The sequence below is a fragment of the Macaca fascicularis genome, chromosome 16, assembly GCF_037993035.2.
Source record: "Macaca fascicularis isolate 582-1 chromosome 16, T2T-MFA8v1.1".
Taxonomy (NCBI): Eukaryota; Metazoa; Chordata; class Mammalia; order Primates; family Cercopithecidae; genus Macaca; species Macaca fascicularis.
Genome location: NC_088390.1, coordinates 10,793,965 through 10,816,426, shown reverse-complemented (window position 1 = coordinate 10,816,426; position 22,462 = coordinate 10,793,965). Strand labels below are relative to the sequence as shown.

Below are 22,462 nucleotides of genomic sequence, written 5' to 3'. Positions count from 1 at the left end.
TCAGGAGGTCTCTGGAACCCCTGGGAAGAGGTCAGATTCTCTGGTTTCACACATTCCCATAGCAGCCTCACTTCTCCTTCGTAGCATCACCACCATTGCTGGCTGGAACCCCTACCTATTCATGTAATTATTGTTTGGCCTGTAAGCTCTACAAGGGCAAACACCGTGTCTCTCGAGGTCACAGTCACATCCTCACTTCATTCACATGGAATCAGCAGAGCCTGGAGACAGTATGGCCTGGCCTTTGCTGATCTAGTGTCTGGTGTGCTGGACAGAGGAAGGTAGATGGCACAGGCAGTGGTTTCTGATCCTTGTAATCCTTGCTCCCAGTATGTCACCTTGGGAGCATCACCAGCACACGCACACTCTGGACATCCGGCAAAGGCAGGAGCCACTCACTGGTGATGGCCCTGCTTCGGACTTTGTCCGGCCTCCACCCCCACCACATTCCAGAGTAGCTGACCACACCTCGAAGGATAGATAATGGAGACTGCTACAAGGAAAACCAGTCTATAAAAGAGAATGGCATGGGCATTCCATCGATACACACTTTGAAATCCACCTGGCTCGAAGAACCACATATTCTCCACTCTGTAGGCCAGCTAGGCAGGAAGCCAAAGTCTCCAAAATTGGCCTTCTGGAATCACAGTAAAGGGAGGGTTGAGCTTGTGAAATTTTCAACCCACATCAGCCCCCAAGAGGTTGGCCCGACCAAGAAATGTGAGTGTCCACATCTGGTGGAGCAAAGCACTCTCTCCAGTCTGTGTGAGGATGGACTTGGTCTATGCTTGCCTTCCAGATGACCTAACTTGGAGCCTCTGAACCCATCAATCCTACTTTGCTGACATTCTTCTTTTACACACTTTCATGCATTCATTTTCTCTCTCTCAATCCTGTGACCCTGGGAGGCCATTTGTGTCTTTATATGAGCTTCCTCTCTCTGCTCCATCTCTTAGCATTGGATTAATAACCCTACTCTCAGGGAACAAGCAAGCATCTCTATTTCCAAGTTCTCAGAGGACAGATGTCCAGCCATTCTTGGATTCCAGCAGGGAAGTGAGTGCAGCTCGCCTCACTCCTGTGGCTCCAATTGCTTTTATGATGCTGTCACTGACTGGGCAGCCAGGGAGCGTCCAGCAGGATGAAGGGTCTTTTGTGCTGCCCTTTCTGCAGAGGGACACCAGCTTTGACAAGACCCCACTCCCTTTAAAACTTCATCTTCTCTGCAGTGTTGTATCACAGCCTTTTGTTAAAAAGGAAAACGAAATTACTCTTCAAGCAGAGCTGTCTGAGGTATTGGACTCATTTAAACGTATTTTTCATTACTTTTCAGACTAAGCCTTCTCTTCCGTGTCTCTGCAAATTCCAGACAAACCTATAGCATAAGGTTTGAGAGGATTTCACACATTGCCTTAACTATTGGATCGTGACTTTACAAGTCATCATTCTTTGTTGCAAATTACAAAAACCCAGTTCACATGGGCTTATGTAAAGAAGAGACTCTGTTGGTTTTCAGATTGTTCCAGCTTCAGGCATGGCTGGATCCAGGCCTTTATCTCAGGTCCACTTCCTCTACAGTGACTTTACCCGTGGAAAGCCTTTCTCCCTGTGAGGCTTTCTCCCGACAGCTCCAGGCTCACATTCTACCAGCTCTAGACATTCATCACAAAGAAAGCTTCTCTTTAATAGTCTGAGTAGGATTTAGCAAATATTTGGAACACATCATTGATGATCCAAAATTCAGTTCAACTGAGGCTGTCCTTTACTGACAACCCTAAGTCCCATACAGGTCCTAGTATTGAATCTGGGCAATTTGGACCCTATATCCATTCTAGACCCAATCACAGTGGTCGGCAGAAGGGGATATGTCAGCTGGCAGGCCAAAGTCACCTGCCTATCCCCAGAAGGAGGGGAAAATGGTCAGCCCTGTAGTCCACATCCACCCATAGTGCGTGTGGTAACCCACAGTACTAAAGACACTGATCCTAGAAGAAAGGGGACTGAACCCTGCAAAGGCAAAACCAACAGACGCTCACTAAGGTGACTTTGAAAGTCCTGGCCAGGTACAGTGGTTCACACCTGTAATCCCAGCACTGTGGGAGGCCGAGGCACGAAGATCATGAGGTCAGGAATTCAAGACCAGCCTGGCCAATACAGTAAAACCCCATCTCTAAAAAAAAAAAAAAAAAAAAAAAAAAAAAAAAGGTAGCCCTACATGGTGGTGGGCACCTGTAGTCCCAACTACTCTGGAGGTTGAGGCAAAAGAATCACTTGAACCCGGGAGGCAGAGGTTGCAGTGAGCTGAGATCGTGCCACTGCACTCCAGCCTGGGCAACAGAGCAAGACTTAGTCTCAAAAAAAAAAAAGAATAAAGAAAAAGAAAAAGAAAGTCCCAGACAACAGTGAAAACTGTACAACTTCATGGTGGTTGTATGGCATTCAAGAGCTTAAAAGTACTTCCATGCCATTGTCTCCTTGTGGATATTATAATCATTCCCTGTATTAATTTGCTAGGACTGCCCCAAAAAAGTACCATAGACTAGGTGGCTTAAACAACGGAAATATATTTTCTTACAGTTCTGGAGCTGGAAGTCCAAATTCAGGATGTCGGTAGGGTTGGTTTCTCATGAGGCCTCTCCCCTTGGCTTGCAGCCAGCCATTTTCTCCCTGTGTGCCCATGTGGTCTTCCCTCTGTAACTGTCCCCTCTTCATATCAGGACACCAGTTATATTGGATTAGGGCCCACCCTAATAACCTCATTTTAACTTAACCATCTCTATCAAGTCCCTGTCTCCAAATACAGTCCCATTTTGAGGCATTGGGGGTTAGGGCCTTTAGCATACGAATTGGGGGTGCAGGGGGAATGCAGCTTTCATTTTTTTCTTTTATGTAAGGAAAAGGACAGTGAGAGTAGTCTTGGTTTGTTTCCAATCCCAGGGCTGATTTAGTGGTGGTACTCCACCCAGTGCTGGTCCCCGCTGTCCCCACCCCACCTCTGCAAACACGGGTGCCCACTCCCCGCCAGCCACCAGGCTCCCTGCCTGGTCCCAGCACCTGACCTTCATGGTCCCAGCACCAGGCACAGAGCAGACCACATTCCTGAAATAAGTGTTTCGTGAAAAGAATGAAATTCAGAGGGAAAGAAAAAAAAAAAAAAAAAACTAGACAGTTTGAGGAGATTTAGCTCAAAGGAAAGGCGGACAGGCACAGAAGCTCCTGATTTGAAGCGATAAAGACTCTTTAAAACAGCAGAAATGAGGCCTATGGATGTGTAAATGAGACCGGGGAGGAACTAAGCAGAAGGGCGAATTACAAAACAGAAAAAGACAAGACAGACTAGGGGAGAACAGTGAATATTTCAGTGTCTTTGGTTCATAAGAAATTCATGAGCAATTTTGGAAATGTTGTTGGTTTTGGTGGCGGGAGAGAATTGTAAATATGTATAATATGTAAATATCTTTTATAATAAAAGCCCATGAAGATAAATGAGCTTGTCTGCGGAAAAGCTGTGAGCCGTATAAGATGTTAATATAACTGTCGTCACTCTAGAAATTACCATAACGCTTACAGGGATTTCAAAGTTCCTGAGCTTTGGAAGGAAATGCATAAATACTAAACAGAACACACACACACACACACACACACACACACCCCTCTTTTTCTTTCTCTTTCTTATTTTTGTAAAAACCTCTTTTTTTTTTTTTTTTTTTTTTTTTGAGGAGTCTTACTCTGTCTCCCAGGCTAGAGTGCGGTGGCACACAATCTGGGCTAACTGCAACCTCCGCCTCCCGGGTTCAAGCAACTCTCCCGCCTCAGCCTCCTGAGTAGCTGGGATTACAGGCTCCCGCCACCACGCCCGACTAATTTTGTTGTATTTTTAGTAGAAACGGGGTTTCACCATGTTGGCCAGACTGGTCTCGAACTCCCGACCTCAGGTGATCCGCCCACCTCGGCCTCCCACAGTGCTGGGATTACAGGTGTGAGCCACTGCGCCCGACCCTTTCTTTCTTTCGCGTGGGTCACTGCGCCCGTCTCTCTCTCTCTCTCTCTCTCTCTCTCTCTCTTTCTACCTCTCTCCCCTCCCTCCCGCCTGCCTGCCTTCCTTTTTTCCTTCTTCTTTTTTTTTTTTTTTTTTTTTTTAATATGAGGAAGGTAGCTTTAGTGAAAACAGGCTTTGGAGTTGAACCTACTTGGGTTCAAATTCGAGTTCTGTCCACCACCGAGACCTGCGCTCCGGGTGGGACTCGCTTTCCCATCCGCGAAACGGGGACGGCGCCGCCTCCACCCCGCGGCGTTCGGGGCGGGCTGAATGGGACGCCGAGTACTGGCTCCAGCCACGCCCTTCCCTCCCCGCCCCCGGCGCCGAGCGACTGCCAAGGCAGTGTCCCCAGGGGACCGAAACCGGGGCGGGGTCTCGGTCCCTCCGCGGAAGGAGGGAGCCGGTCCGTACCAGGCAGGAGTCGCCGCCCCGCGCCGCCGCGCTCCCCGAGCCATGGCGCCTTCCCTGTGGCGGGCCTGCAACGGGCTCATGGCCGCCTTCTTCGCAATGGCGGCCTTCGTGCAGGTCAGGCGGCCGCGGTGGGAGGGGGACCCGCCCGGCTCCCAGCTCCGCCCCCTGGCGTGGCGGGTCGTGTAACTGACTAGCCCGCAGAGTCGCAGGGGCGCACAGTTCATGGGGAGGACGGCACTTGGGGTTTCTGCTAGGGAAGCCCCCACTTTCTCCCCCGTCTAAGAGACGTGGATATGTTCATGGAAGCGAGTCCCACACCCGGGCTCATACCCTGGAAGGGGCTGGTTCCGCGCGTGGAACTTCCCAGGGGACTTCAGCAGAAGCGGCCCTGGCCCCTGCCTTAACGTCCAGTCCGCGGACGACACTGGACACATCTCAGGGCCTAGGAGATGAAGCAGAACAAAACCCTTTATAGCATCATTAAACTTTCCAGTCGGCTTGGGGACCCCCTTCATAGTAATTTCCCTCATTTCTTGAGACTGGTGGGGGGTGGGGGTGGAGGGCCCTTAAAATACCCATTCCGGGTTTGGTGAGTCCTCTCCAGAGCCCCTGTGAAGGCTTTTCAAAAATGTATGGATGCCTGTTAAAAACATCTGTTGTGTCAGTCACAAATACCGTCACCCACCCTCATCTGCTGGATTATATCCTGTTCAGATTTTGTATCCTCGACGCCTATTGCAGTGTCTGGCACTTAACACATTAATTTTAAAAAGTACTTAACAAATGAATTTAAAAGGAATGGAACAGCACAGGATGTCTGCTAACACTTCTGTATTCTGACGTTCCAGGTAAATGATCCAGATGCAGAGCTGTGGGTGGTGAGTATGAGCCGCTTCCAGGATTTCCTCCGTTTGGAAGAATTGGGGAATGGCACAAAACACACGGTTTTGTCTTTACCCCTCCTCCCTGCTTAATTTTCTTAGAAACTTAAAAATCAAACCCTTGGTAAGCTCTTTTTCCTAAAATATTAGTAGACAGGATCAGAGTTCTAATGTAATGTGTGTATGAATTTCGAACTTTCTGGAAACAGGTCTTTCTGCAGTATTCCCTTTGGTTAGATGGCCCAACTGAGGACACTTTCTTGAGGACCTAGAGTAGGCCTCTCAAGACCAGTTGAACCATTCCTTTCGGTTTCTAGCCAGAGACTCAATGCAAACCTTTGACTGGGAAATAGCAGGCTTAAGTTCTGTGATTCTGCTAATTCAGTGACTTAACATTTCTAGAAAGTATTAACTCCTGGCTGGGCAAGGTGGCTCACGCTTGTAATCTCAGCACTCTGGGAGGCTGAGGCGGGTGGATCACTTGAGATCAGGAGTTTGAGACCAGCCTGGGCAACATGGTGAAACCCCATCTCCACCAAAAAATACAAATATTAGCCAGGCGTGGTGGCATGCTCCTGTAGTCCCCTGCTACTTGGGAGGCTGAAGCAGGAGAATCACTTGAACCCAGGAGGCAGAGGTTGCGGTGTGCTGAGATGGTGCCACTGAAACTCCATCTCAAAAAAAAAAAAAGAAAGTATTAAATCCTGTAAAACCTACAGTCTTCATATAAGCAATGCTCTGATTTGAACCATTTGGAGGAGGGGGACATTGTCCCATACATCTTCTAAATATCTTTTGTTTGTTTGTTTTTTGAGACGGAGTTTCGCTCTTGTTGCCCAGGCTGGAGTGCAATGGCGCGACCTCGGCTCACCGCAACCTCCGCCTCCCGGTTCAAGTGATTCTCCTGCCTCAGCCTCCTGAGTAACTGGGATTACAGGCATGCGCCACCATGCCCGGCTAATTTTGTATTTTTAGTAGAGACGGGGTTTCTCCATGGTGGTCAGGCTGGTCTTGAACTCTCGACCTCAGGTGATCCACCTGCCTCAGCTTCCCAAAGTGCTGGGATTACAGGCGTGAGCCACCGTGCCCGGTTCTATCTTTTATCTTCCAAAATATCTGAATTTTGCCCAGTTTCTCTCAATATAGATACACAAGACTGTACAGTATCACCAAGGGGATGATTCTTAGACTTTAGAATAATACTGACAGAGGAGCAACAAGGATGATGGTATTTGGAATTATAACACAAAATTCTATCTAGGTTTTGTTTTTTTAGTGCAATAAAACCACATTCTGATATTTACTATCCAGATCACTATGCCTCTGAATCAAATCAAACTGCCTTTGCCTTGGCACCCTGGTCCATATCTTGAATTCCAAATATTATTTCCCTGAAGACAAGTCTCAGGCATCCAGCTGCATGGTGAATTTCCAAAAGACTGCTGTGTATATTCACCTGCATGTCACACTGCTCCTCAGATATGCCCAAGGACCTACCTAGCATCTTTCCCTCCAAAATCTACTTCTCCTGACTCACCCATTTCTGTTATCAGCAGAATCATTCTTTGAGTCGTCCTTGTTTAGAATCTCAGTCGTCTTTAACATCCCTCTGTTCCTTACCACTGCCTTGGAGAGCCCCTTGAAACACAAAATAAATTTGAGCCAGGCATGATGGCATGCACCTGTAGTCCCAGTTACTCAGGAGGCTGAGGCAGGAGGATCGCTCGAGCCCAGGAGCTCGAGGCCAGCCTGTGCAACATAGCGAGACCCTCATCTCTAAAAAATTAATTAGGCCGGGCACGGTGACTCATGCCTGTAATCCCAGCACTTTGGTAGGCTGAGGTGGATGGATCACCTGAGGTCGGGAGTTTGAGACCAGCCTGACCAACATGGAGAAACCCCGACTGTACTTAAAAAAATACAAAATTAGGCGGGGGTGGTGGCGCATGCCTGTAATCCAGGCTACTTGGGAGGCTGAGACAGGAGAATTGCTTGAACCCAGGAGGCAGAGGTTGCCATGAGCCGAGATCGCGCCATTGCACTCCAGCCCGGGCAACAAGAGCGAAACTCCATCTCAAAAAAATAAATAAATAAAATAATTAAACAATATAGGTCTAATTGCTTATCTACGTAGTACCTGCACATTTTACCTTTCACTCATGCTCAGATGATATAATAGGAAGAATAGACCCCACGTCCCCATAGACATCCTCCCTCATTCACAGTTCAGCCCTCCACTGCCTCCCGCATGGACCCCTGGCACCTGCCTTAACGTCTTCTTCTGACATAAGCACAGAAATTGATGTGATTAAACGGCTACATTGCTCAGAAAGTCCCCATCCTTCTTAGAAACCCACCCATCCTATTTGCTCCCCGCCAACAACACATGCACACCAATAGTAAGTTTGGCTAGAGCCTGCTTGCTCTGAACGAGGCTTAGGAATAGGGCCTCCTTAGGGCCAGACTTCTCATTTCCAAACAACTTACCAGCAGTTTCCAAAATGAAGACCCTGACCTTATTACTGGGCACAGTTGATTGTGAATGCATTATTAGAAAACTTTCTGTGGTCTCAAAGAGATGCAGCACTGGCCTGGATGGTCCATTGGGTCCAAACCAGCAGGACCATCTAGCATCGTGGCTGCTCCTGCCCTGCTTTTCAAAGAACATTTTCTTTTATGCAAGTGGGGAAAGGCCATTTGGGCATGAAAGTTGCTTGGGAGAGAGAGACTGGAAAGTCAGTGTGTCTTAAGACCCAAACCCTATGCTCAGTGCCAGAGCTCAAAGGTAAATGAGCTTCTCGAATAGCCTATAGTCTAGGAGGAAGGTAGATAAAATTGCAGGCAGGCATGGTAAGTGCCACAAAAGCAGAGTCTACCACTTTGTCAATCTCCATTGAAACTAGAGGCAAATCATGGAGAACAACAGCCACTGATCTCATCTTTCTTTACTTCCTACATATCTCTGAACATCTCATATATTGGGCATACATCTTCACTCACGTAATTTCCTCCCTTTTTTGCTAACAGGTGGTATACACAATCCCTGCAGTACTGACCCTGCTTGTTGGACTTAACCCTCAAGTCACAGGTATAAGCCTTGCATTCTAAATGGAGAGACAGCAAATCGGATTTCCTCATAATAACGAGGGTCTATCTGCCCAACTCCCAGAAGTAAAACGGGGCTCTCTAGACCTTTCTTCTCATTTCTGATAATAAGAGGGGCTAATTCTAATCATCTTTACCCATCTCCAGGAAAATGTCAGAAGGATCTGCTATAAAACAGCGTCTTCTGTTTTACCGAAGTGACAGGACAGATTCTTCTTCACTTTCTTTAAAATCATTTCTCCTAGTGGGGCTCAAATGTTCTCAGGGGCCTTAGAATAAAGACTAATGAGTCTCACCTTGGTGGGGAAAATTCTAATTCCCTAGATGCCTGGGCTCCCCGTATGGAGATGTACGGAGCTAGAATTCCATCTGCATCTTTAAGGTAGATCAGTTAGGGCCTCTTTAGATACAAGCTAGAAAAAGAACTCAAATGTGCTATGAGCTAAGAAGAAAAGGCATTGGTCCAGTTTACTGAAAAAGGTGAGGGGTGGTGCTGGCTTTAGGCTGGTGGACTCGGAACTTTTAACTTCTCTCCACCTCTCAGTTCCACCGTCTGTCATGCTAACTTCACTCTTGGGCTCCACACAGTGGCCCTGCAGCCCCTGTTCACATCTTCACGATACCACGTCCAGTGGAATATGGACTGTGTTTCTTCACTCTACCAAAGTCTCAGAATGCAGTTGCTGGCTCTGATTGCTTGTCTGTTTGTGCTGATCCAAATCACTGTGGCTGAGGAGATAACATGCATTGATTGACCTAGCTAAAGTCCAGTTTGCTGGGAAACATGGACTGGGAGTGTGGACATGGTGCATCCCCAAAGAAAATAAGGGTAATCGTCTTAGGAAGGGGAGCTGCTGAGCAACCCAAACAAGAAATGGCCACTGAAGTTTATAATCAGTGCTATGACCTCTGTGTTGTCCTAAAAAAAAAAAAAAAAAAAGGGCGATGGGGGTGAGGGGGTCTGAATGTCTTTTTTGAAAGCAGACTATGGCAAAACATACAAAAAGATCATATTTTTTCTGTGGGCTGTGGTTCCACGATTAACAACATCAGGACGTCTATTTTTAGGTAATGTTATTTGGAAAAGTATCTCTGCAATACACATACTCTTTTGTATGGTGTGGGCTGTTGGCTTGGCGTACTACCTCTTGCATCATACACAACAGAACATCTTACATGAGGAAGAAGGCAGGTGAGCGGTGATGTTTGCCCTGTGGAGGGATAGAACTGTGGGCTGGAACTGAGGAATCTTGTTTGCAGCACCCCATCTGAGCACAATGGTAACTCAATTCCCCCAATGTACCCTGCGGAGCAGGGAAGGTATTCTTTTTTATAAGCTGATGAAATTGAGGAAATAATGGAGCCGGGATTCAAACCCAGCCCCATCTATCAGACTTCATTATCACTGCCACTGGCAGTCATTACATATTATATTATATTACTGTCAGGCCGTTGGACTTTGGCCCCCTTGTAACTAGCAAGGGTATTATACAGTAATACTCAGTCCGATCTAATATGATGATAACTGTCAGCCTCTGATTCAGTTCTGGTTTAAGGCAGAATCTTATCTACGAGTGTGATCAGCTATCCCAGAGGTCATTACTTTTTTTTTTTTAAACGGAGACTTGCTCTGTCACCCAGGCTGGAGTGCAGTGGCATGATCTCTGCTCACTGCAACATCTGTCTCTCAGGTTCAAGCTATTCTTCTGCCTCAGCCTCCTGAGTAGCTGGGATTACAGGAGTGCGCCACCACGGCCAGCTAATTTTTGTATCTTTAGTAGATACAGGGTTTCATCATGTTGGTCAGGCTGGTCTTGAACTTCTGACCTCATGATCCACCCTCCTTGGCCTCCCAAAGTGCTGGGATTACAGGCATGAGCCACCGTGCCCAGCCTAGAGATCAAAACTTTAAGTCAACCTGTTAGGCTTGCCCTGGTATGTCTTGTATCATTTCCTTGTCATGACCACTTGCTCCTATGTTATCACTTCTTCCTTTGCTTCCTCCCACCCTTGTCTCCGAGGACTTATTAATAGAGCCTTTCCTTTCTTTTCTACTCCTGCTGACATCTGCCAACAACAAAATTCATAGACCTGTAAGTTAAACATCACTGAAAAGGTGTTTCTTTGTTATAACCCCCAATCTTCAGAACACTGGAGGGCCAATCTATAGGTTGGGTCTGTAGATGAGAATGTAGGCCAAATGGGTTAAATCACTTCCAGCATGAAGCCCATGGGTTATAGTGAACTCAGGGTGGGGCTTCTAGTGGTACTATGGCTGAAGTGATTGTTTTTTATTCTACATAAAAGATATGTGTGTCTAATACATATATATAGAAGCATATACCCACCTCCAAATTATTAGTCTGATTTGTACTACAAATCATTCCTCTCCCCTAAGAAATGACCCAATCTCTTATAGTATATACACAGATTACGTATTGGTTTGGGCTCATTCTGCCTCACACTGAAGCCTCTTTAAAAATGTAAAAGTATTGGCCAGGCGCGGTGGCTCACGCCTATAATCCCAGCACTTTGGGAGGCCGAGGCTGGCGGATCACGAGGTCAGGAGATCAAGACCATCCTGGCTAACACGGTGAAACCCCATCTCTACTAAAAATACAAAAAATTAGCTGGGCCTGGTGGCAGGGACCTGGAGTCCCAGCTACTCAGGAGCCTGAGGCAGGACAATGGCGTGAACTCGCGAGGCGGAGCTTGCAGTGAGCCGAGATCGCGCCACTGCACTCCAGCCTGGGCGACAGAGCGAGACTCCGTCTCAGAAAAAAAAAAAAATGTAAAAGTATTGACTGATCAAATCTGGATTTTCTTAGTTGCACTGTTTCTTCCAGCGACCTGAAAAAAGTGATATATCTGTGGATTTTTAAAAATATTCATTTCATTTTGGGGGGATCCACTTATAAATCAGGGCACAGTCAGGGATCTCATATCTGCCTTTTAAGATGAAATGTATTTTCATACAAGGCTTTAAATTATCTGAAAAAAGTAATGTATGAATCATGGTCAGACTTGAAAATATTCCATCGATGCCATAGATCTTGAGGGAGAGTCATTTGATCAGAATGCGCTATCAGGTGGTCCTGGAGAGAATGTGATGATATCCATCTCACTTGTAGCCACTTCCAAAATCTGAAATGTACGCCCTTTTATAGGGAGCTGTGTGGTCTGGTGATTATTACAGCATGGATTATCCTGTGCCGCAGTTCCTCAAAGTAAGTATTCAACTCATTAGTTAAAATCACATCTTCACTTTGGGAGGCCGAGGTGGACAAATGATGAGGTCAGGAGATCGAGACCATCCTGACCAACGTGGTGAAACCCCGTCTCTACTAAAATATAAAAAATTAGCCCGGCGTGGTGGCGGGCGCCTGTAGTCCCAGCTACTCAGGAGGCTGAGGCAGGAGAATCACTTGAACCCGGGAGACAGAGGTTGCAGTGAGCCTTAATCACGCCACTGTACTCTGGCCTGGGTGACAGAGCAAGACTGTGTCTCAAAGGAAAAAAAAAAAAGGAATCATATCTTCAAGTCTGATAAAATCAGGTAGTAAGTGAAAATACTGCCATACAAGTAAAAACAGGAATCTTTTGAAAGAAATCTTCCCTTTTCTTAAGGGAAGTTAATAATAGTTGATTTACAGTGTCATGGTCACTCTTGTCCACAAAAACCGTAGTTTTCTACAAGGCCCAGTGTAGTCATGGGCAGTTGTCAGTCTAGGGTGTTCTTCAGGGTGAAGGAAAATGATCTCAGGAGGAAACTTAGAGATTCAGGAAAGAATGAAGAGCAAAGACAATATAAATGCATGTGTACATATCAATGAATATTAACTAATTAAACATATACAGGATAGAAATACACAACAGTGGCATAAAAGCTGGAAAAGAGTAAATGGAGTTTAAGCCTTCGAAGGTCCTTTAATTGTGTGAGATGAGGTAAAAGTATCCATTTATATTAGATTTTGATAAGTCAAGGATTCGTGTTGTAATTGTTAGGGTAACCACTGAGCATCAAAATGAGTACAGAAGGCAGGAGAAGGGGAAGGGGAAACAGAAACAATGGGACAAATAGGAAGTGTGTGTTAAGATACAGATTTAAATGCAAAGATATCAGAAATTACATTAAATGTAAAGGTAAAGATTTCAGTTAAGAGTCAAAGAATTTCAAAGTGTATAAAAAGATTAAAAACCCAACTCTAGGCCGGGCAAGGTGGCTCACACCTGTAATCTCAGCACTTTGGGAGGCTGAGGCGGGCAGATCACCTGAGGTCAGGAGTTCGAGACCAGCCTGGCCAACATGGTGAAACCCCATCTCTACTGAAAATACAAAATAATTAGCCAGGTGTGGTGGCGGTCGCCTGTAATCCCAGCTACTTGGGAGGCTGAGGCAAGAGAATCGCTTGAACCCGGGACTCGGAGGTTGCAGTGAGCTGAGATAGCAGTATTGCACTCCAGCCTGCGTGACTCCATCTCAAAAAAAAAAAAAAAAAAAAAAAGGAAGACCCAGCTCTACACTGCTTACAAAAGAAAACCCTTAACTATACTGATATAAAAAGATTTAAAGTCAAAAGATGAAAAAAATTACAAACACCAGCCAAATGAAATACAGTATTGCAATTTTAACAACAAAGTAGAATTTAAGGCAATTATTGGCGAAAAACAACTTTTTGTGAATATTTTTAATTTTTTTCATTTTAACTTTTTACTGGGAATTTTCAAACATATATAAAAGCAGAGAGACTAATATAGTGAATCAGATGTACTCATCACCCAGCTTCAATGATTATTGGTATATCCAATCTTGTTTTATCTAAACCTTATCCACGCCACACTGCCAAACTTTTTTTTTTTCTTTTTTTTTGAGACGGTCTCGCTCTGTTGCCCAGACTGGAGTGCAGTGGCGCAATCTCGGCTCACTGCTACCTCTGCCTCCCAGGTTCAAGTGATTCTCCTGCCTGAGCCTCTCAAGTAGCTGGGATTACAGGTACATGCCACCACACCCAACTCATTTCTGTGTTTTAAGTAGAGACGGGGTTTCACCATGTTGGCCAGGCTGGTCTTGAACTCCTGACCTCAAGTGATCCGCCTGCCTCAGCCTCCCAAAATGCTGGGATTACAGGTGTGAGCCACTGTGCCTGGCTTGCTAAAGTATTTTGAAATAAATCCCAGACATCACATTGTTTCCTTTGTATGTCAGAATGTAGCTCTAAAAGATAAGCACTTAAAAACTAACCACTCTACCATGATCATACAAAAAATGAAGAAATAACTTCGGTATTGTGAGTTTTAAATGTCTGTCCTTCTGCACCTTATGTTTCCTATAAATTGGTGGTTAGATCTAGAGGCTTGACCAGATTCTGGTATTATTGACTACTTCATGTTAAGTATTCACTACTTCATGTTAAGTAATGGCATTATGTACTCCCATCATAATATACCTAACACCTAGCTGCTTATCTGTGATGTTAATAGTCTTTGATGAGTATTGCCTAAATCCATTAGTTCATTTTGGTTGCAAAACTGTGATATTCTCATGATAATATATCACTACTTGTTTATTAGCTGGAAAACTTCCATAAAGAAAAATGTCCACTTATTTATCCTTTGGCCATGCTAGAGTACAGATCATCAGAAGAAAGTGAAATGAAAAGCAGCTGATTCTCTCCCTTAGTTACCAGTTTTCTTTTTATTTGAGACAAAGTCTCATTCTGTCGCCCAGGCTGGAGTGCAGTGGCAAGATCTTGGCTCACTGTAACTGCAAACTCCGCCTCCCGGGTTCAAGCGATTCTCCTGCCTCAGCCTCCCAAGTAGCTGGGACTACAGGTGTGTGCCGCCATGCCTGGCTAATTTTTGTATTTTTAGCAGAGGCAGGGTTTGGCAATGTTGGCCAGGCTGGTATCGAACTCCTGACCTCAGGTGATCCACCCACCTCAGCCTCCTGAAGTGCTGGGATTACAAGTATGAGCCACCGTGCCCGGCCTAGTTACCAGTTTTTAAAATGTATTGTTTCTTACCTGGGCATCCTCCAAAGGTGACCAGTGAGTTTTGTTGCTTTATTTCTTTGTGTAGTACCATTAAAAAGTTATGAATGTAATCATATTTTTCTTTTTCTTTCCTTTTTTTTTTTTTTTTTTGAGACAGAGTCTCCCTCTGTCACCCAGGCTGGAGTGCAGTGGCACAATCTCGACTCACTGCAACCGCTGCTTCCTGAGTTCAAGCGATTCTCCTGCCTCAGCCTCCCGAGTGGCTGGGATTACAGGCATGCACTACCATGCCCAGCTAATTTTTGTATTTTTAGTAGAGACGGGGTTTCATCATGTTGGCCAGCCTGATCTCGAACTCCTGACCTCAGGCGATCTGCCCACCTTGGTCTCCCAAAGTTCTGGGATTACAGGCATGAGCCACCGCGCCCGGCTGATTTAAACATATGTGATGTGTTTCAGTCCATGACAGTTATTGTCTTTATTGATGCTCAGACTGTCCCATTTTTGACCAGTGGCACTTATTCAGGTTTGCTCCTGAATTCTGACATGACCCTAGTAAACGTTTGATAGCTTCCTTGCTTTCTGGTATGACAAGATATTCCAGGCGCATGTTATACCCAGGATCATGTTTTGGGCCACAGACCTGGAATCAACAGTGTTTGCAATGTTTATGAATTTATATATATGTCATAAATGTATATGCATACATAGATATATATATACATGTACACATATACACTTAAAATATGAGTTTATCCTAACTACTAAAATTCAGAAATACCAGTTCTCATTAACCTTATTGGATATTTTATATCTGTATCTCCTTTTAATCATGGCAAAACCTCTAGTCTCAGTGATCTCAATATAATCACCCATTTGATTTCTACAATACAAACGCAAACTCAAAATAATAATATGATTACCAAAAACAGGTTCTTTTCTTTGTTTTTGTTATTAAGGTATAACCTACTAAAGGAATGTATACTCAAATTACTGGGTGTAGTTGTTTTGTATGCTAATGCCACCAAGTGAATACACAGTTAGGTTCATTTATTTCTAGGGCTAATTGTATTGAAAATATATGGATATTATTTTATAATTATGTAAAATATCTACGTGGCTCAAAAGTTGAATCTATAAAATAAGATATATTAAAAGAAATCTAGCTTCTCCATCCCCCTGACCCTATGTCTTCCCTTTCCCTATGGGGGAAACTTTTTTCAGTTTTATAGTTTATCCTTCCACGATTTCTCAGTGGAGCACATGTGTGACTTCGTTGTATTCCTGCTTATCTTAGGTAACTGGCAGTGTATTGTACACAGTTGTATTCCACTTGCTTTACCAGTTCCTACATCCTAGAGATCATTCTATAGTATAGAACAACTTTTCTTACTCTGCTGATGGCTCCATAGCTTAATCAACCAGTCCTCTACTATTTAGATAGTACCCAGGCTTTTGCTATGAAAAATAGTGCTGCAATTAATAGCCATATGCATATATCTAACATATTTTTACCAGCGTGTCTTTGAGATGAATTCCTGGAAGTGAGAGGTGCTGGGTCAAAGTGTAATTGCATAGTTAATATTTCTATGTACTCCCAAATTCCCCTCCAGATGGCTCTTCCATTTTGCATCCCCACCAGCCATGGCTAACAGTGTCTGTTTCCCCATAGCCTTGCCAACAGAGTACGTTATCAAAATCTTGAATTTTTACTAATTGGATAGTTGAGAAAGGGGTAGTTTTACCTTGCATTTCTCTTATTAAGAGCAAAAGTGAACACATTTTCATATGGTTAAGAGCCATTTATATTTCTTTTTCTATAAAAATCTTGGTATATCTCTGAGCAACGTAGGTTTAACCTGATTCTAAGGTTGCTGGTCTTCTCTATTTTTAGAAGCTCTATCTGTGATGTAAGCTGAAAATATTTCTTTGCAGTGTGTTATTTTCCTTTAACTTTGCTTATGCAAAGTATATTTTGCCATGAAAAAGTCTTTTGTTGTTGTTTTTTTCATGTAATTATATTTATCGGTCCTTTTCCTTGTTGCTTCTGGATTTGGAGTCATAGTTAGGAAAACTTCTCTCTCTAGGGTTGTAAAGTAACTTACCTAAGTTTTCTTCTAATACCTGCATGGTTTCATTTATACATTTAAATATTTGATCTGTTTAGAATTTATCCTGGTGTAATGGTATGAAGAACAGGTCTAATTTTATATTTTTCTATGTGGCTATCTGGTTATCTCAACATCACTTGTTAGAAAGTAGATTTAAGATGCCGAAGGAAGACACTTTTCAATGACAAAAGGTTCAGTTCATCAAGAAGACATAACAGTGCTAAATTTCTATGGACCTAATAATATAGCCACCAAATAAATACAACAAAAAATGACAGAACTAAGAGGAAAAATGGAAAAAGCCACAGTCATCTTGGGAGACTAACACACTTCTCTCAGTTACTAACAAACAAACACAAAAAAGAAAAATAACGATATAAAAGATTTTAACCACACAATAAACCAAGAATGGCAGGATACACATTCTTTTCAAGTGCACATTCAGTATTTTACAAAAAGACTGTATGTTTGGCCATGAAATAAGTACCAACAAATTTCAAAGGACTGAAATCCTACAGAGTATGTTATTTGACCACAGTGCAATTAAACTAAAAATCATTAACAAAAAGATAATTAGGCAATTCCTGTATATTTGGAAGTTAGGAAATACACTTTCAAATAACACTTGGGTCAAAGAAGAAATCACAACAGAAATTAGAAAATATTTTGAACTGAATAAGGTAAATACTACGTATCAAAATGTGTGAGATGCAGCTAAAAATCTTGCTTAGAGGGAAACATATAGCCATAAGTACATTTTTTTCCAGCAAGTTAGGAATTTTTCATTTCAAGAAATTAGGAAAAGAACAGCAAGTTAAACCCCAAAGAAACAAGAAGAAAATAAACATAAAAGCAGAAGTCAGTGAAATAAGAAAATCAACATAAAAATAGAGGATTAACAAGGTCAAATATTGATTCTCTAAAATGATTTATAACATTGATAAGCCTTGACAAGACAAAAAGGAAAAAAGAGCGTGAGGAAATAAAAATAACAAATATCAGGAATAAAAAAGAGACTACTACTATATATCTAATAAGTATTGTAAAAATCATAAGTGGATATTATGAAGAACTTTACACCAATAAATTTGAAAATATAGACAAATTTCTTGAAAAAATACAGTTTACCAACATTTACACAAGAAGAAATACTCAGAACAGTCCCATAACTATTAAAGAAATTGAGTTCATAGGGCTGGGTGCAGTGGCTCACGCCTGTAATCCCAGCACTTTGGGAGGCTGAGGTGGGCTGATCACCTGAGGTGAGGAGTTTGAGACCATCCTGGCTAACATGGTGAAACCCCATCTCTACTAAAAATACAAAAAATGAGTTGGGCGTGGTGGCAGGCGCCTGTAATCCTAGCTACTCAGGAGGCTGAAGCAGGAGAATCGCTTGAACCCAGGAGGTGGAGGTTGCAGTGAGCCAACATCGCGCCATTGCACTCCAGCCTGGGCGACAAGAATGAAACTCCATCTCAAAAAAAAAAAAAAAATAGAGTTCATAATTTAAATTTTTCCTAAAGGAAAACTCTAGACCTAGATGGCATAACTGGAGAAGTCTACCTAATATTTAAGGAAAAAAATAATACCAACTTTCAATAAATACTTCCAGAGAACAGAAAAAGAAGAAACACTTTCCAACTAATTTTATGAGGACAGGTAACCTAAACTTGACAAGAACATGACAAAAAAATGAAATTACATGTCAGTCTCACTCATGAGCACAGATGGAAAACTAAACAACATATTAGCAAATCATATCCTGCAATATATAACCCAACCACCAAGTTGGGTTTATTCTAGGAATGCAAAGTTAGTTTCACATTTTAAAAAACCAACCAATGTTTTCCACCACATTAATGGAATGAAAGAAGAAAATAAACTATCTTGTAGATTCATACAGAAATAGCATTTCATAAAATTCAGCATCCATTCATGTTAAAAGCTCTCAGAAAATGGGCATAGGAGGGAACTTAGCCTGATAGAAGAGATCCACACTGAAGCCTGAGACTTAATGGTGAACAATTGAAAACTTTCCCTCTGAGATCAAGAATGAGATGAGGCTGGCCATATGTACTCAATGCCATGCTAGCTATTGTCCCAGCTGGTAAAATAAGGCAAGAGAAAGAAATAAAATGCCCAAGGATTGGACAAGAAGAAATAAAATTTTTACGATTTGTAGGTGATATGAATACATATGTAGAAAATAAAAAAGAATCTAAGAAATCACTAGAATAAGTGAGTTTTATATGATCACTGGATCAGGACACAAGAATTAACTGCATTTCTTTCAGCAAGTAACAGAAAGTGATAAAACAAAAAGTTAACATTTATAAAAACATTCAGAAAATCAACTCCCTAGGAATAAATCTAGCAGAGATATGCAAAATCTCTACACATAAAACTAGAACACATTATGGAAGAAATTGAAGAAGACCTAAATAATTGGAGGGCTAAACATATAATGACAAAAGGATGAATAAATAAAATGATAGAACAGTAGAATTTAGAAACGGATCTATACATATGTAGAGTTTAGACTTATGACAAAGATAGTACTTCACGGTATCTAAGGCAGTCTTTTCAATAAATAGGCTTGGATAAATTCAATATCCATTTGGAAAAAAGTGAAACAACCCCTACTTCACAACTTTCATAAAAATCAACTCCAAGGGGATCACAGATCTATCATAAAAAAGCAAAACAGAGTGTCAGGCACAGACCGTGGAGGTGCGGCTTTCTCTTAGAAGTTCGGTCTCGGTTGTCTTTTGCAAGCCATCCAGAGTGACTTTTATCTACATTACTACGTGGGGCACAAGGGCAAGTTCAGCCACGAGTTTCTGGAGTTTGAGTTCTGACCAGACGGGAAATTAAGATAAGCCAACAACAGCAATTGTCAGAATGATGTCATGATCAGAAAAGAGGCTTATGTACATAAAAGTGTGATGGAGGAACTGAAGAGTATAATTTATGACAGGGAAATTATCAAAGAGGATGATGCGTTATGGCCTCCTCCCAACCAAGTGGGCTGGCAGGAGCTTGAAATTGTTATTGGAGATGAACACATTTCTTTTACAACATCAAAAATTGGTTCCCTTATTGATGTAAATCAATCCAAGGATCTGGAGGGCTTACGAGTATTTTATTATCTATGCCCAGGACCTGAAGTGTTTGGTCTTCAGTCTTACTGGATTACACTTCAAGATTAAACCAATCTAAATTGAATATTGGTGTGAACATGGCAGGGTGGGGGTAGTTTTTAATTACCATTATCAAGAAAATGTTGTGTATATCAGGGCAGTATTTTTTAACAAACTATAAATGTCTTTAATAAATATGTGATAAAAAACAATAAAACTTCTAGAGAATATAATACCTTCAAGACTTTGGTGAGGGAAATTCTTAAACAGAACACAAAAATCATTAGGAAAAGATCAACTTTAACACTGTCAAATTAATCATTGACTTCCTCAAAAGACATCAGGTGGGACCAGGTATTTGTAACACATATAAACAAGGATTTATATTTAGCATATATATAATTAATTTCTATAAATCAATGAGTTATATTTCAATAAAACAACTGAGATGATAATATACTAAAATGTAATTATGTGTTTTATCAATTCAGTCTTTATACTTGTTTCCAAAGCAATCCGTAATTTTTATTGGATTTTTATTTATAATAATTTTTGTGTCTTTATAGGACTCCAGTTGGTGGAAGAATTCAGTTGGCTATTGCCATTGTAATCACACTTTTCCCATTTATTTCATGGGTCTACATATATATTAACGAGGAAATGCGGTCCTCCTGGCCAACTCATTGCAAGACAGTAATTTAAATAAATTCAAGAACTTTGTTTTTAAAATGAATATTTTCAATCAATTTTTTATAAACACTAGAGGAACAAGCCAGGGAGTTTATTTTAGGTAATTTGGGCTAATAGAGTTTTTTAAAACTCCAAATAACTTTTTAAGGGTGCGTATAATTTGATATAAGATTGGATGGGACAAGTCAGAGACAGTCTGATATTTTCGGAAGACTTTCTGCAGGGTCTTGTGTCATAATGTAGTGGAAAAGGCTAGAGAATAGAAGTTTAAAAATACGAGTTCTAACTCAACTTTGTAACTATGTAATTTGGGCAAATATATAAACCTCTTAGTGGATATTTCTTTATAACATAGGATTAATGCCACATCTACTTACTTATACAGTAGCAAGGATCAATCTAGATAATGTAAGAACACTCTGAAGATATAAAGTATTCGGAAAGATTACGGAGGGCTGTCCATGATTAAAATAGAGGGGAGCAGGGATTGGGTAATATACTGAAATAGAGGTTCAAGAGAGGGCTATACCTCGATCTTTCTTTCTTTCTTTTTTTTAAGACAGTCTCACTGTGTTGCCCAGGCTGGAGTGCAGTGGTATGATCATGGCCCACTGCAGTCTGGACCTCCCGGGGCTCAGGTGATCTCCTACCTCAGCCTCCCAAAGAGCTAGGACTACAAGTGTGCACCACCACGCCTGGCTAGTTTTTTTTAAAATTCTTCGTAGAGACAGGGTTTTGCCAAGTTGCCCAGGCTGGTCTTGAACTCCTGAGTTCAAGCGACCTGTCCACCTCAGCCTCCCAAAGTGCTGGGATTACAGGTGTGAGCCACCATGCCTAGCCCAGCCCTAAACTAATCTTATCCAGATCTGGCACAGTGCAGTGAACTCAAGGAGAACTCTAGATGAACCAAATGAGCAGGCATGTCTTGGAAAGAAAGGGAAGCTGGATAGAATAAAGGAATTAGGGACCAATCAGGAAGGAAATAGGGAATATAAGTACCTTCTAAATGAGAAATAAGGTCAAAATCTATACACATTCTTTACAAATGGATGTCCAAAGTAACCCTAGGGAGGAGAGGTTTTGTTTTTTCATTTCCATTTTCATTTTAAAATGGGTACTTGATGATTAGAAAACTTACCGTGTTTAGAACAACTTAGGTATTTGAATCTAACTTTCCAATTGCAAATTTTATGATACCTAAATACAGATATAGTATTTTCAGTGAAATTTTATTGTCCAAATGAGGGGGGCTTTAAATGTAAAATACACTGGATTTTAAAGACATGGGTAGCAAAAGAATGTAAAATATTTTTTGTATTGATTACATGTTGAAACAGTATTTTGGCTATATTGGGTTAAATATACCGTTAAGTTGATTTTATCTGTTTCTGTTTACTTTTATTTGCGTGGCCTACATTGCATTTCTGTTGGACAGTCCTATATTTAAGCATCTGGATGGCAACTTTTTTTTTTTTTTGGAGACAGAGTCTCACTCTGTCACCCAGGTTGGAGTGCAGTGGCCGGATCTCAGCTCACTGCAAGCTCCGCCTCCCGGGTTTACGCCATTCTCCTGCCTCAGCCTTCCGAGTAGCTGGGACTACAGGCACCCGCCACCTCGCCTGGCTAGTTTTTTGTATTTTTTAGTAGAGACAGGGTTTCACCATGTTAGCCAGGATGGTCTCGATCTCCTGACCTCGTGATCCGCCCGTCTCGGCCTCCCAAAGTGCTGGGATTACAGGCTTGAGCCACCGCGCCCGGCCTGAAGTCTTTATTAATGAAATTGAATTTAAGTATTATTAAATTTAATATTTCTATTAAAATCTTTTTTTTTGAGATGGAGTCTTGCTCTGTCCCCCAGGCTGGAGTGCAGTGGCGCGATCTCAGCTCACTGCAATCTCTACCTCCTGGGTTCAAGCGATTCTCCTGCCTCAGCCTCCCAAGTAGCTGGGACTACAGGTACCTCCCACCATGCCCAGGTAATTTTTGTGTTTTTAGTAGAGACGGGGTTTCACCATGTTGGCCAGGCTGGTCCGGAACTCCTGACCTCAAGTGATCCACCCACCTCGGCCTCCCAAAGTGCTGGGATTATAGG

The 22,462-nt window shown here is 42.4% G+C and overlaps 1 protein-coding gene, 1 long non-coding RNA gene and 1 pseudogene across 12 annotated transcripts in view; 2 read left to right on the top strand and 1 right to left on the bottom strand.

Annotated features, from left to right (window-relative positions):
- LOC102118019 (uncharacterized) overlaps nt 1-4,548 on the bottom strand; it is a 300,399-nt gene extending 295,851 nt beyond the window's left edge. For all 3 annotated transcript variants that reach the window (XR_010582277.2, XR_001485849.4, XR_012425288.1), the window contains exon 1: nt 4,451-4,548. This is a non-coding gene — a long non-coding RNA (uncharacterized lncRNA). The remainder of the gene's footprint in view (nt 1-4,450) is intronic.
- Nucleotides 4,342-21,744, top strand: TMEM220 (transmembrane protein 220). Of its 9 annotated transcripts, none has more exons than XM_005582911.5 (6): nt 4,342-4,564; nt 5,299-5,328; nt 8,359-8,419; nt 9,505-9,628; nt 11,604-11,663; nt 20,247-21,744. In XM_005582911.5, the coding sequence occupies exons 1-6, from the start codon at nt 4,493-4,495 to the stop codon at nt 20,380-20,382; spliced, it is 483 nt and encodes a 160-aa protein (XP_005582968.4). In that variant the 5' UTR covers nt 4,342-4,492; the 3' UTR covers nt 20,383-21,744. The 9 variants fall into 9 exon arrangements, with proteins under 9 accessions (XP_005582968.4, XP_045232226.2, XP_065388857.1 ...); XM_045376291.3 differs by having other exon boundaries at nt 11,568-11,663; XM_065532785.2 differs by lacking the exon at nt 20,247-21,744 and adding an exon at nt 14,587-16,909.
- Nucleotides 19,308-19,903, top strand: LOC107127729 (protein mago nashi homolog pseudogene; annotated as a pseudogene).
- Nucleotides 21,745-22,462: the final 718 nt, after the last annotated feature.